The 16,297-nt window shown below is 40.2% G+C and overlaps 1 protein-coding gene across 1 annotated transcript in view; it reads left to right on the forward strand.

Annotated features, from left to right (window-relative positions):
* The window catches only part of LOC136867132 (trypsin-5), a 130,812-nt gene that overhangs the window by 23,794 nt on the left and 90,721 nt on the right, over positions 1-16,297 (forward strand). The window contains exon 2 of the mRNA XM_068227027.1: positions 2,446-2,516. Within this exon, the coding sequence (XP_068083128.1) occupies positions 2,446-2,516 (71 nt within the window). The remainder of the gene's footprint in view (positions 1-2,445; positions 2,517-16,297) is intronic.

The following is a 16,297-nucleotide window of genomic DNA, read 5'->3' on the forward strand; positions in this document are numbered from 1 at the left end:
ACAAAAATATCATTCACGCGGAAATTCAGATGGACTGAACTTCAGGAAGGAAGTGTTGTATAGGCCTACTAAGAATTCATTTAGAACCAGTACCATTAGCTCTTAAATGGAGACAATTTCCTCTAAATTTATCCATCTCTGTCACAACGAGTAAGTCACCAGGAAAAAATTTAATGTTGGAATAAATTTCCCCATTCCAGTGTTTTGGACAATTGTAGCTTTCTCAAGAGCACGTAGATTCATAGACGTCAAGTACAACTCCGAGCTACAACTGCACTCAATACGGTTTGTAAGGAAATATTACAATACCTGTTTTGATTCCATTCGAATGCCATATAAAGCCTGGAAAGTATACATTTTATTCGTAAGATGCATTAATAATTATTTCTCTTAGATAGTAATTTCGACTGTTGAAGACAGGCTTATTTACTAGTAGCCTTCGTCTTCTTCTTGTTCTGCTTCTTCTTTATCTGTTGAACCTCCAGGGTCGGTTTTTCCCTCAGACTCAGAGAGGGATCCCACCTCCGCCGCCTAAAGGACAATGTCCTGGAGCTTTAGACCCTCGGTCGGGGGATGAAACTGGGGAGGATGGCCAGTACCTCGCCCAGGTGGCCTCACCTGATGTGCTGAACAGGGGCCTTGGTGGGGGATGGGAAGATTGGAAGGGATAGACAAGGAAGAGGAAAGGAAGCGGTCGTGGCCTTAAGTTAGGTACCATCCCGGCATTTGTCTGGAGGAGTGGGAAACCACGGAAAACCACTTCCAGGATGGCTGAGCCAGGAATCGAACCCGGGCCCCCGGGGTGGCAGCTAATCACACTAACCACTACACCAGGGAGGCGCATATTTACTAGTATAGCATAATATAACAGAGATCGCTTTAACCCTCACTCAGTCGCAGCCTCCTGTTCCTTAACATTATCGAAATTGGTATGACAAATTTTAGTGATATATCTTGGAAACATACTGTTATTTAGGGAACCGTTTTCCACGATATCTATACGCAAGCTAATTATCTCTTATATAATCCAATAATAAAAACTTCTTCTTCTTCTTTTCCTGCCACTTTTCCCACACCTGTGGGGTCGCGGGTGTGAACTGCGTTACACATGTGGATTTGGCCCTGTTTTACGGCTGGATGCCCTTACTGACGCCAACCCTATATGGAGGGATGTAATCACTATTGCGTGTTTCTGTTATGGTTGAGAGTGTAGAGTGCTGTGTGAATATGAAGAGGAGAGTGTTGGGACGTACAAAAATACCCAGTCCCCAAGCCAGAAGAATTAATCAGAACAAATTAAAATCCCCGACCTGGCCGGGAATCGAACCCGGGATCCTCTAAGCCGAAGGCCAGTACGCAGACCATTCAATGAACGATTCTGACACTCCAATAATAAAATATTAATAATTTTTCCTTTGAGTTCGTACATATGCAGACACGTACTAATAACCCGCTTCACTGTGTTAATATTGCCTTCATGTTGGTTTTCTGCTGATTGGCGGATCCTTTAATACATCGAGAAAACTACAGGGACAGCCTTTCTGAGGATGTAAGAAGGTAGGTAGAGAATGAGTGTCTGCCATATGAGTAAACTGTCCAACTCGATTCTAACTGGCAGTAGGCAAGGGGCCTGTTATCGTAATGAATACTCCTCAACTCGATTGTGACTGGCGGTAGGCAAGGGGCGTGCCTTTACAGGGCTGCGTGAACTCAGAGTAGGGGACATACACTCGGCCCGTACACCTCTATTCCTACAGCACTGTCATAGGAATGCAGAAATAAAGTTGGCTATCTGCAAGACTGCCGCACATTATTTCACATTTCTCTCTTTGTATTTTGAAATTGATATTTTCAGTACTCAACCCTTTCAGAAACCATCACCGAACGAGTTGCCTGTGGGGACTGAAACTCACTATCTGTAGTCCTCAAGATGTTTTTCTGTGGTTTATAACTAGAGCCCGGATTTTTATGCATTAATAGGTTAGAATGCAAACTTACTGAAGCGAGTAGCAAGTATAGTCTACCTTCACAACTACTATGCTTTGGGGTTTGCATAAACATTAGGGGTAAGGCCCATCAGATCCCTATAATTTATGTTATTTTTGCTACATTATGGAAGAGCGGGTGGCCGACACTTCCCACTAATCAAGCTAGTTTGCAATCTAACCTGTTACTGCTTAAAAATCCGGGCTTTATTTATAACTTTAAAATCAGGTAAATGCTGTGTATGAACCTTAACTGAAGTCACGCCACCTTCCCTTTGCTATCCATTTGTCACAGAAAGCTTATCTGAGTTTACGTGACGTTAAACCACTATCAAGGGAAAATTACCTCAGACATCACTTTTTTACGTGTACGTATCAGAGAGTTCACTAGGCTGAAAACATTCATTTCAGTTCGCAATGGCAGTGTAACTAATATTGTACCAAATGTTTTACTTTCCAGGGAGCTATGCAAGTCAGATAGACGATCGAATCCGTGGTGGAGAGAAAATCTCCGATGATGAACGATATACAGTAAGTAAACGACAAAGATTATTATCAAAGCGCTACTAATGGTTTCAACTGTTTGCAACGTAGAATATACGTAGAAAGAGAAAGTGTGATTTCCTCATTCTTTTCCCTCGTATCAAAATTCGTGTTTTACCTTCATTGTTTTCGTGTGACAACAAAGAACGAAATCACTCTTACAGGTAATCTTCCGTATCACTTGTTTCAGGAAAACTTTCATCAGCTTATCGCAGTTATTGTCTGAGGTCACTGGAGCCATCCAAGTTAATTTCTTTTGGTCGGGAGTTTTATGGCCGGTTATTTTCTTTTATGAGATGAAAACGTCAACCCTGTAGGATCAGGGATTCAAACCTCATCCGTCCGGGGTGAAGCCAGTAACTAAGCCGCTGAGCTATTCATGCCTCTTCGGTACCTATCGAATAATAATAATAATAATAATAATAATAATAATAATAATAATAATAATAATAATAATAATAATAATAATAATAATAATAATAATAATAATAATAATAATAATACATTTTTTAATTTCGTGTAGCTATTTCTAGCCGAGTGCAGCCCTTGCAAGGCAGACCCTCCGATGAGGGTGGGCGGCATCTGCCATTTGTAGGTAACTGCGTGTTATTGTGGTGGAGGATAGTGTTATGTGTGGTGTGTGAGTTGCAGGGATGTTGGGGACAGCACAAACACCCAGCCCCCGGGCCATTGGAATTAACCAATTAAGGTTAAAATCCCCGACCCGGCCGGGAATCGAGCCCGGAACCCTCTGAACCGAAGGCCAGAACGCTGACCATTCAGCCAACGAGTCGGATATAATAATAATAATAATAATAATAATAATAATAATAATAATAATAATAATAATAATAATAATAATAATAATAATAATAAATAATAGGCTGTGTCAGACAATTTCGATAACCAGTGTGAAATGGTTGTAAACCTGGTCGTCCAGTGTGAAATGGTTGTAAACCTGGTCGTACGTATGAAACACAACACAACACTCGAAGTCTCATGCAATGGCGAATAAAGAAATGAAGAAACAGGTGCATCGGAGGAGCGTTCGGGCACGTCTAAAGCTGGTGCTGGACGTGACAGTTTACCAGTCACCAGCGGTTGACAGCTGATACAGCGGACACCTGCCGGCTCACCCGAAGAAGCCTCAGTTGCCAATGACAATACTGCTGATACCCACCATCAACATGTTAGCACCACCGAAGTGCTTTGCAGAATTCTTCTTCAACCACAAGAGCAGGCCAAACAATACAACGTTTGCTATGAACTCCAGAAATGAACACTGACGTCATGTGTTTCTATTTCAAAGCAAAAGACCTAGAAAAGAAACATAAGAGGATATTAAACTACTCTCCATCAGATGTTACCAATAAACACCCATATCGTACCTGAAAATAACTGAACAACGAGCAAGTGATCAGCCTAGAACAATAACATGAAAGAGTCTTCTAAGGAATTTTTACATACAACAAATAAAAGAGTGAGTCCTCAAAGAACTATAACGGATGCAGGAGAACTTCGATGAAAATTATGAGACCATTAGTACAGACATAGGTAGCAAAAAATTCAAGTAATACAGATAGCCTACCCGCACATTTACAAAATGAAACCATAAAATCACACAAAACAATAATATACAGTCTAAAAGCAGCATTTATCAAATGGTAAGGCACTGATCAAAATTCAAGGTCATTTATCTCGAAGCTGAGATCAAATCACAACACTAAAGAGGTTATTGAGGAAGTTAAGCGATGATTGCCATCATCTCATGATAGAGCAGAGAACCTTATGAACTTTCACCTACTCAGTATTACTCTCTCAACACTCCGCGACAAGAGTCCCAATGACCAAAACCTTAACCCCAGTAAGAAAATTATTCATCAGTGGAAACGACGGATAATCTATACTTTTATCCTTACTAATCTATCTACATAAATAAAATCGTAACTTCCGTGTGCCTGTATATTGACTGTTTTAGCAAAATTTCCGTGCGGTTATCAGTTTCAAGTGTAATAATGACCATCTGAATATTTTTAGCTTTGATGTCTGTTTATCTGTTTGTCTATTTGTTAATCTGTTTGTCTGTTTGTTTGCCTATAACTTGAAAACTACTGGATATATTTCTACCAAACTTCATATTTAGAATCAACCTGTCCTTGGGTAGGTTTTAGAGTCAATATTGTTTCTGAATCCCTGAAATGACTGGGGGTTTATCCGAAAACGAAACCGTGATTTTGCACTTCCTAAAAATATACACAACCAAACTGAATGGAAATCTACCTGCTTTAATGGAAGTCAATTTCTAAACCTTTATTCTCATGTGCATTTTTATAAATAGGAGGATTAACAGAGGAGATACCATTAACGGACGGTTATCCGTTTCAAGTGTAATAATAACCATCTGCATATTTCTTAGCTTTAGTTTCCTGAAAGTACTCACTTTTAAAACCCCTCCCCAAAGCAAGTTTGACGCACAATCTGCCAGACGAGCGAGAAAGTTGAAATTTGACAAAATTTTATGTCTTAGCCTGTAACGACGGAAGCTTCCAAGATCCTTAAATATTTAAATTTTTACCACCGAAAAGTATCGGAATATTGAGGCAATCTTAATGTCGGTACAGACCTTCGTTTCGAGGTATTTAATGACTAAACGGCAAGTCGTATCGCAAAAGGAATGGCACAATCCCTGTTCAATTTGGAGTGGTTTACAACTTTGGTCCTATGACGTTTCGTAGTATCTCTACTCCTAATGTGTTAGATTTGTCTATATTTCTCGAGTATACATATATGTTGCTTTTTCTACACGTATAATTCGTAGTTATAATCACTTACCCGAAAGATAGAATCAACTAATTCTACACGAACGTTGACCCCATCTATACGTGAGCCAAATGCTACTTTTCTAACGCAATGTTGCTTATAAATAGATGAGATAGGAGAAAATACCGTAAGACCAGCCATTTAGACCTCTAAATGAGGTGTCCTACGGCACAATCCGTTTGTCGATATGATGTTTAGCAGTCTGACTCGTTGGCTGAATGGTCAGCTTACTGGCCTTCGGTTCAGAGGGTCCCGGGTTCGATTCCAGGCCGGGTCGGGGATTTTAACCTTCATTGGTTAATTCCACAATGGCCCGGGGGCTGAGTGTTTGTGCTGTCCCCAACATCCCTCCAACTCACACACCACACATAACACTATCCTCCACCACAATTACACGCAGTTACCTACACATGGCATATGCCGCCCACCCTCATCCGAGGGTCTACCTTACATTCAGCTAGAAATAGCCACACGAAATTAAATTTTAATCGTTTAGCAGCAGTTAATCTGTAAATGAACGTTTGGAATATTGTAAACATGCATAAATTTCGGGCCTGGATAGCAGCCTGCGAACGCCAGAGGGCGTCCTCCTCCACTACTGCGCTGCCGTCCGCCGTTTGGGGCGCTTTCTCGGACTGCGCCTGGGTAATAAGCCTTTCCAGGTTGGCCTTGGTCTGGGTCCACTTCGCCGTAGTGGGCCTTGGGACCTCAGTCTGCATCCGAATGGCAGAGCCGAACCGATCGGCTGGGTCGCACAGTCCCGACTCCACGGCACCACCTGAGTAGTAGCGTCCTTGTTCTACAGCTGTGTGGTTTGCACTAAGTCGCTATTAACCGTCCTATGCCTTTGCCTCCTCGGCGTCTGGATAATAGCCTGCCTGGTCTCCGTCTCGGCCCTACTCCTGAGGGAGCCCCCGTTCGTCCCTGCCACACCATCGTTCCCTGGTAGTTGAACGACTTAAAACAGAGAAGAGCTCATTCTGCACGTCGCGCATCCACTCCCGGCCGTGATGCCTGATGATGAGGCCTCCTGGTAGGAAGCTCTCGACAGACATGGTCGTCGAGATCTTCTTGCCTTCGTGGAGAGGGCGCCGCATTCCATGCAGGACTAGGCCCCGTTCAAAAGGTACAGGGCGCCGCGGGCAGTAGTAGACGAACAGCGCATCGTAATCCAGCTTCGTATAGCCCTGAGAGAAGAAAAAGCCATTAAGGGGATCATACCCGTCCCTGTACAGTTCCGTCTGCACCTCGATCTCCGGTTCTGGTGCCGGCATTACCGGCTCCGTGCTGTGTACCGGCGCCGGTACAGGTGATTGTAGGGCCTCCTGTATGAGGCTACCAAAATCGCAGATTGCCTCCGTAGCACTCATCTTCTTCGCCTGGCTGCCCTCGTCGTTGTCTGCCATCGTAGGGCTGAGAAGCTCTGGGAAGTGCACTGGCACAGACAAATGCTGCTCTTTTCTGTTTGTACTAACAAGTACAGTTGTTTGACTAGTACTTGGGAAATACAAGTAGCCTGGAGAGAAAAAAGAAACGGGACGCACGTACGTCCTCTTGATTTGACTGTCAAACTCGTCTTCAGGGGAGAATTGCATCTCCACTTGCTATACATGCCCTCCCGGTCTAGCATGACCAAACATACGGATTCCGACTGAGATAGCTCAAACTCAATCGTCAAAAATTACCAGTGTTTCGTCCCACTGCGGCATGTGCTGATCAGTTGGATACCGCACCTTCCTAAGACACTGTCTGGCTAAAACGCCGGTAGCGACACCAGTGCAAGCTATACATGAGATAAGCGCAATGCAGTGCCGACGTACTAGGAGAAAATTGCATCTCCACTTGCTATATAAGCCCTCCCGGGCTAGCATGACCAAAAATATGGCTTCCGATTGAGAGAGAAAAATAAAATTCACCAGTGCTTCGCTCCAGTGCGGCATGGGTCGCAGTGGTGCAGTGTAGTCGCTACCGCGTGCTAGCCGGCCAGTGTCTTGGGGAGATGCTGTGCCATATCAAACATGACCCAAGAGTACAATGTGTAATAATGTGTAATACTGTGGACTCATTGCAAGAAGGAAGACCTGGTGTAAGCAGGAGGTTGCGCAATGCAAGCTCTCGTAAGCGCGTGGCATCGGAAGGAACTCGCTATCTTCCATGGTAACAGCGAGCAGTTTGTATATTTCATATGCGCCAGTTGGGAATATTACGAGATAGCTTGAGAGGGGCAGATTCGAAAGAGGCCAATCACAAGCTTGGAAGCGAAATTGTGAAATGCAGGGATCTACAGAACAAACGAATTCAGACCTACCAACTTTGACTTCCAAAGTGCTGCATCATCATCGATTTAATTAGCCAATCTGTTATAAAGCCATACTCTGCGTTTTCGATACGTAAAATAAGTTAATCATGTATTTCAAACTACCTGTAGACAGAAATAGTAATTAATTTTGATCTAATAAAGTAATAAATATATTTTTATTCAGTCAGCGTTTTCTACCAAGTAGGCGGCTGGGCCATTGCGTCATCGTATCAGTGGAGATCCCCGAGGTGTTACTAATACAGGAAGTCTTGTCAGCGCGTGCGGTTTGAGTTGCAATCTTACATTCATTCTGCTCTGAATTTTTGGACTGTGTGGGTTGGAGCTTCTTACACCAAGCACATGTTGAAGTGTGGTATTATTAACAGTGACGATTTTCTTTAACCAAGTACACAGATTTTACATCGTGAAATGTGAGACATTATTTAATCACGGAAGTGTACAGTACAATTTACGAAGCAATTAACTTCGCTATATATAATTATGTATTACGTTGCAGTATGCCAGAGTGCGGTTTTGGCACGGGATTGTTAATGACTAAGACAGTATTTGTTATCGATATCTCAAAGCCCGTGTACTCATTTTGCATTCCCGCAAAGAAAAAACTGTAATCGGTATGCTTTCCGCGGTCGCGAAGACCGTGTGCGTATCGTTATTTACCGTTCGATGTAAATTAATGGTGTGTTTGCGGGAGCACTATATTTCAAAGACGGCGATGGAAGAAACAAAGACCGGCAGTGTATTTTCTAACGCCATGCAGTGGGTTGCAATGATGGCGTAATTTACGCAGACGCAGTGGCCTGGGGACCGTGAAAGCTGAAACGACACCGGTTAAGTTTATCACACATTATAAGCGTGCTTAGATTGAAGAATTAGCCTAGTTCTATCGTGATGTAGTTTAATTGTAAATGTCAGTCTTTTTGTGGCTGAGCTGTGTTTTTATTATTGTAAAGTAAGGTTATGTTTCAGGGGAAATGCATGTTAGAACCCTGAAGTTCTCTTGTTATTATAATATTTCCTTTTTATTAGGTGGCAAAGAGGAAAATTATTAGGTGTAGATAGGCGTATGTGTTTGTCATAATGTTATTGTGTATTCCAATTTATGGTAAGAGATATACTCTTTCCTTAAGGAGGCTGCACAGCCTAAATATTGTATGGGCACAAATTTTAGTAGGGGACAGATTGTTTGTTTTAATGCATGGAGCATGACTTACAGGTAATTGCACGGCAGATGTATCCAGCTTGAAAGTTCATCGTTGTGTTAGTGCCTTTCAGGTAGGCAAAGAGGAGCAGCTAATTGTGAATGTGATGTGTATGATACGAAAGAAAGGCAAGATTAGCCTGATAAATTGAGATTTAGATAGATGTGTGTGAAGACAGGACAGAGGTGCCTGCAAAGTTTTATAATGGGGAAATGTAATGGTGTTAGCTAAGTAATTAGAGAAAGGCTTGATTTGCCTAGATTGCTCATTGATACTACAAGAGTCGAACTCTTGTACCACGAGGTGTTAGGCTTGATCTGCCACGTGTTTTATGATGTAGCTGTATTGAATGGAAAACTGTAATTAAGGCTGTAGTAATGCGTATTGAAGAGCATTGAGACGAGTTCGAGGTCCTTTGATTGAATAATGAACAGAGCAGTGATTTGCGGCGTTAATATGTCGCCCGGTATGTTAAGATCTCTCAGGCAAGGACTAAGAATCCAATTAGCTGATGTTATCTCTTGCGAGGCAGGCCGTGTTACAGCTGGAGAATTTAGTAGAAGATTTATGCTACGACGTAAAAGGTGATATGTTTACCCTCAACATGTTTAACTGAGTCAGGATTTCCATGTGTTTTCTAGTAAGTAGAAGTTTGGCATCTATATAAATAAAATTGTAGGAGGTCCGCTGTCTGTAATTTCTTTTGTTTTGCCAATTTTTCAGATATTTATCCGTTTTAGGTCAACTCAAGACCGAATCGGTGGTTTTTACGTTTCGTGTCTGTTTGTTTGTCTGTTTGTCTGTTTGTCTGTTTGTCTGTCTGTTTGTCTGTTTGTCTGTTCCAACATCGCGTCGAAACGGCTGGATAGATTTCAACCAAACTTAATATTTAGAGTATACTCATCCCGGGGAAGGTTTCGATATGCATATCATTTTAAACTCTTTGAATAGACGGGGGGTTTATAGGAAAACCAGAATGGTTTTTCCACCATCACGTCGAAACGGCTGGATAGATCTCGACCAAACTTCATATTTAGAGTATACTCACCCTGGGGAAGGTTTTGATATGCATATCATTTTAAAATCTTTGAATATACGGGGGTTTATAGGAAAACCAGAATGGTTTTTCCACCATCACGTCGAAAGGGCTAGATAGATCTCAACCAAACTTCATATTTAGAGTATACTCATCCCGAGGAAGGTTCGACCTGCGTATCATTTTAAAATCTTTGAATAGACGGGGGTTTATAGGAAAATCAGAATGGTTTTTCCACCATTACGTCGAAACGGCTGGATAGATCTCAACCAAACTTCATATTTAAAGTATACTCATCCCGCGGAAGGTTTCGATATGCATATCATTTTAAAATCTTTGAACATACGGGGGGTTTATAGGCAAACCAGAATGGTTTTTCCACTATCACGTCGAAACGGCTAGATAGATCTCAACCAAACTGCATATTTGGAGTATACTCATCCCGGGGAAGGTTTCGATATGCATATCATTTTAAAATCTTTGAAAAGACGGGGGTTTATAGGAAAACCAGAATGGTTTCCCTCCCTTTTCTCTTATACTATTGATTTTCTGTAAATTTCGTTTACCGTACGGGAAACGTCTCTTCATTATAAACAACTTTCGTTATGTTCATAATTTACCTTACTCTTCATATGACGGAGAAATTTTTAATTTTCGGCTGGTATCATGCTCTGCATTGAGTGACAGACAGACCGACAACGAACCTACAGGTTACCATGGCAAAGTTTCTGACTGCATGTCAGCAGGGAAGTAACGTATTGCCATTTTTCTCACCATGCATTTAAATTCGTGGTTGTTCCTTGCTTAGAAGACAAGAGAGGCGTCAATCGGCCTACCTGCGGGATATTGGCGGAATATCGTTGGTTGTTATAACCGCCCTCGAATAGATTAAGTAATAACACCATTAGTCATCTTCTTCTTATTTGTTTACCTAGGAATCACTGGACCTAAATTTCTCCTCTGTTACCGCTTTATTATATCCATAACTCAGACTAGCATAATTTATTGAGGGGCATTTGATTTTCCAATACATTCACTTGGCATTTACAAATTTGTCGTTATCCGACTGTCCTCAGTTATAATCCATTTTCTATTAGTTTCAACATCTTAACTGTATTATTTTCCTCCTTAATTACGCCGTATGTACGCGAGTGCTAGAAACTACTGGATGTATTTCCACCAAGACTCATATTTAGAATACACCTGTCCTTGAGAGGTTTTAGGGCAAATATTGTTTCTAAATCGCTGAACTGACTGGGGGTTTATACGAAACAGAAACAGGCTTTTGCACTTCCACGAAATATACACAACCAACGTTAATTTAAATCTACCTGCCTTGGTAGAAATTAATTTCTAAACTTTTTTTCTCATGTGCATCATTTCGATACGAGGATTAATAAGGGAGATATCATTAACGGACCGTTTTTCTGTACAAGTCCCATCGGACTTAACACACGAGCGGGTGCGTGTAAAGCGTATTCCTTACAACTTGAAAACTACTGAAGACATTCGAACCAAAATTTATATTTAGCATCCACCTGTCCAAAGGTAGGTTTTAAACGTAAATAACATTTCATGTTCCGGAATGGACTGGCGGTTTATAGGGAACCGAAATGGTGATTTTACTCTTCCACAATATATACAGAACAAAACCAACCTGACTGGAAATCGACCAAACGTGATGGAATTCCACCTCTAAACCTTTTCTTCATGTGCATTTTTTCGTCAGGAGGATTAATAAGGGAGATACCATGAATGGTCAGTTTTGCAGGTTAAGTCCAGCGGACATGGCCACAAAGGTGTTTTACATGGAGCAGATTCCTTATTTATATAAATCAAATCGTAACGACTGTGTGCCACTACACTGACTATTTTGGCGAAATTTTCGTACAGCTTTCCGTTTAAGGGGTAATAATGACCATCTGCACAATTTTTGGTTTAGTTTCCTGAAAGTCCTAATTTTTAACCGCCTCGCCCAAAATCCAGATTGCGGCATAATCTGCCAGAAGGAAAAAAGAAGATAATTGAAATTTGACAAAATTATACGTTTTAGCCTGTAACGAACGGAAAACATCCTAGATTATTACATTTTTCACTTTTTATCCCCGAAGAATATCGAAATATGCAGGCAATTTTAATGATGGTGCAGACCTTCGGAAATTCCTATCACATAACGGATTGCAAAATCTCCGTTCAATTTGGAATGATCTACAACCTTGGTCTTATGACTTTTTGCCGTATCTGTATCCCTTTTACGTTTGATTTTTCTCTATTAATCGATGTTAAGTCAGTTTGGAATTTTCACAAGCATAATTCATACTTTCAATTACTTATATGAAATACAGAATCATCAAACTCTTCACGAAAATTGGCCCACCTAGTAGCCATCAGTGAGCCAAATGCTATGTATGTAGCTGTCACATAATGTTTCGAAAAGTAATGTAATTTGAGATAATCTTACAAAAACGTTACCCTGTTCCACGTTTCTAACTCAATCTGACCCTAGAATAGATGACATATCATAGGACCAGCCATTTAGGGCACTAAATCCGGCGTGTCTTATAGTATAATTCTTTGTCGATATGACGTTCGTTTAGTAGCAGTTAATCTGTAAATGAAGGTCTTCAATATTGTAAATACGCATATACTTTCGTATGTCGATCTATATATATTCACTGATGTCGATTTGTAGCGATCGAGAAAGGGTGGGTCTGCTAATGTAATCAGTACTCCCCACACCGACTATGACTGGCTGTATGAAAGGGCCCTTCTCCAACTCCTGTGTAACTGTCATTAGTAAGGAAGGTCAACAATTGTAATGAATAGTTCGCTTGTCGATTTGACTTGCAGAAGGCAAGTGAGCATGCAGTTTTGTGCAAAACTTCCCTACCCGATTGTGTTTGGCAGAAGGCAAGGGTGCCCGCCATTATAAACAAATGTCCTCATCTAAAATGTGACGGGCATTAGGCATAGTGGCCTGCTATTTTGATGGACACTCACCAACTTGGTGTGATGGCAGTAAGCTGGCTGGCAGTAGGAAAATCGGTCTGACATTATAATGATAACGGCACAACTCAATTTTTAATGGTGGTAGGGAATTTGCCTGCCATTATAATAAAATCTCCTCGACTGCAATCTGTTTGGGAGTAGGAAATGGGGCCTGCCATTGTAACGAACACTCCCAACTTGATTGTGACCGTGCAGTAGGCAATGGGGCCTCCAATTATAATGTTAACTTCCAAACTCGATTGTGAATGGCAGTAGGCAAGTGAGCCTGCCGTTATATCACAAATCCGTAACAAACACTTTACATTGGAAACAACGTATGGGGACATCCCCATGCTCTTTCTCGGATAACGCTAAGAGACATGCAATTTTAAAACAATCTTATTTACTGCATGTACACTGTTTACTTCGATATTCGAATACAATGTTGAACACCGTAGCAAAGCACGGGTACATTTGCTAGTCTCATATAAATTGTATTTCAGCTATGCGGGCACACAGTGATATTCTTTTTATTTTTTCTTTGCATGATATTTACAGGATTAATTTGAGTGTTTCATTTATATTGAATTGTGTCATATATGGTATTGATGTTTATGTGTCATTGCCATCGTTGTTAAGGACTTGTTTCTTAAATATGAGCCCTCAGCTCATTTTGATGGGAAGTCGGCTATTTAAGCTTTCCACTTGTAACAAAACGGTCTGTTTGTAAATTCAGTGTAGATTTAAGTAGCAACCCCTAAAACAATGTAATTTGTTTATAATTGTTGTAAATATAACTTGTAATGTGGATCGGATCTAGTATAATTCTATATTGTGGTGGTATGTCTTATAAAACGTTTATTGAAATAATATCCATCAGGTTTTTTAAAGATAAATTTAACTGCGTCGACTCGAAGCGAAGTGTGTATTTTCCCCCACATTTATTTTGTAAATAGTTTTATATAAATACTGGATATTGCCCGTCTTTTCATGTAATATATTAGTTATTTGTTAACAATGTGCACGGCACATATTTGTGAATTTGGCATTTGTTTGGGCCATTTTCAAGCGTTTCAATAATGAGTTTATTATACGAATAATCTATAATGTTCTTAGATAATAAATCTTACCCTCTATTTTGCATTTTATTCACGGAATTATGTTGTTGTTTCCCGTCCACATACCTATGGTTTATTTATCCTGAGATTCTGATTTAATTTTAGCCCTGATCTTATTTTACGAACCGAACACGCAGATGTGCGATTGAATTTTGAAAGAGGCAGATGTTATATACTGTATCTTTGTTAAGGCTATTATACTGGTGTTGAAACCATAAAGAGTGAAAAGACGTTGTACCTATTTTCGACCGATAGAATGATGCTCGTCGCACACATAGCGAGTTATCATATAGGCCTTTAGAGGATTTTGTAATTCGACATTTTGGGAATGTTCGTGATGGATACCTGTGCTTAAATATTCATAAATTTTGATATTTAGAGATAATTTCGAATGGGTGAATGATAAATGACGAAGTCTGAGATTATTTTTCGATACCGAGACGGAGACATGTGAACTGGCAACCTAACGTAGTAGACAATTGAATGTAAGGTCCTGTGTTCAATATTACTTGTTGGTATGAGGATACAAGAGGGCAAAGTATATTTAGAGAAAGTCAGTAATATCTGAATATATTAAATTACGTCGGGATTTTATCGGCATTTAAATTAAACTTTTATATGGTGGATAATTGTGAATAGAACATGTTAGCCGATGAGAAAGACATGTCAAATATTAAATGATTCCATTGAAACTCGTGAACAATAATATGATTTCACATGAGGCAAAACAGATGATGGTATATCCTTCATATATAGTTGATCGGAGACATAGCCTGAAAAAAATGTTGTGTTTAGCTAATTTTTGAAAGCCAGTGAGTTAGTAAATTTTGTTATTTAGATTCTATTAGGGACACGAGATAGACTCAATCTCGGATGGAAACAGATAACTGTAGTGGCATTGTTATCGAAGGCTGAAGGTGTATGGACCACTGTAACGGGAGATATTATCCTTTAGCTGGAGATAATATGCAAATATAATTAGGCATTGTTGTCTATTGCTTAGATTTGAGCCCATATTAGGAAAAGCCTCTATTTAATTAAATATTTGGGGCTTAGAATTAAATTATTTTAAATACATTTTATTTGCATGTATTTTATATTGATTGTGCGTGATAAGAACATTATCGGTATTCGATAGGCAGTTTCGGCATGGCGGATTTTATAGCCATATTTTTTGTTGTTTATGTAACGTAAATCGCAGAAACTGATGAAATTAAATTTGAATCTGGGGAATATACTTAAAACTTTCATAACGGTAGCTAGGCGGCCCAGTCGTATTTTGATTTGGAATTCTGGCAGTAACCTTAGCTGACCTTATGGCTAAGATCGGAGAAAGAAGCGAAGAAGCGGGAGCAAGCAACGGAAAGACTTGAACAGGAGCGTATGCAGCAGATCATGGAGAAAATGGACTTAATGGCTGCGGAAGTGGAAAAACGTGAAAAGGAGCATAATCGGGAAAACTTGGCAGGGATTATGGAAACAATTGAATTAGCATCGGCTGAAGCTGAAAAAAGTGAAAGGGAACGTGAACAGAAAGCCTAGAAACGTGAGCAGGAAGGAATAAATTGCGAACTTAAGAACTGTAATGAACTTTTTGATAAAATATTAGAGGTGAATGGAAACGAGGAAAAGATCGATATAGTTCAAAAGTACTGTCACGAACGAATGATACGTTTAGAGAGGCTTATGGATGATATAGAAAATAGAAATGAGGAACAGGTAGATCTGGTCAGAAAAAACATTGAGGAGTTAACTGGCCAAATAACAGATGGAGCCGTAAAAACTGAAAAACAATTGGAGGAAATGACAAATAGCTTAGAGGAGGTGCGAACTGAGATAGGGAAAAATCGAAGCGCGATTGATCATTTAAGCGGGGCTACAGACGGAAGATTTTCTAATATTACGGAGGAAATTATTATCCCAATAGTCGAAGTACAACGGATGAATGAGGTTAAGCTGGAAGCGAAGTTATCCGAAAGACAACGGGAAACTGAGTTGACGATGAGGACTATGGAAGAAGAACTGAGACAAGAGGTCAAAGATCAAATTGCAGGCAAGGGTGAAGAAATCAAAAAGATGTTTTTGATAGACAGAGAAAATGCTAGAATCAACAGACAAGAATTAGGTGCAAGTATTGAGGCTTGGGTGAAGCTTCTCAGAAAAACACAAACAAGTTGATAATCTGTGAAAAAGGAGGTACAGCATTTGAAGAATAAAATAGAATTACTTGACATAAGAACAAATAAGGACCTGGATAAGCTGAAGTGTTCAATACAGCAAAATAGAAT

This window comes from Anabrus simplex, chromosome 3 (assembly GCF_040414725.1).
Source record: "Anabrus simplex isolate iqAnaSimp1 chromosome 3, ASM4041472v1, whole genome shotgun sequence".
NCBI lineage: Eukaryota > Metazoa > Arthropoda > Insecta > Orthoptera > Tettigoniidae > Anabrus > Anabrus simplex.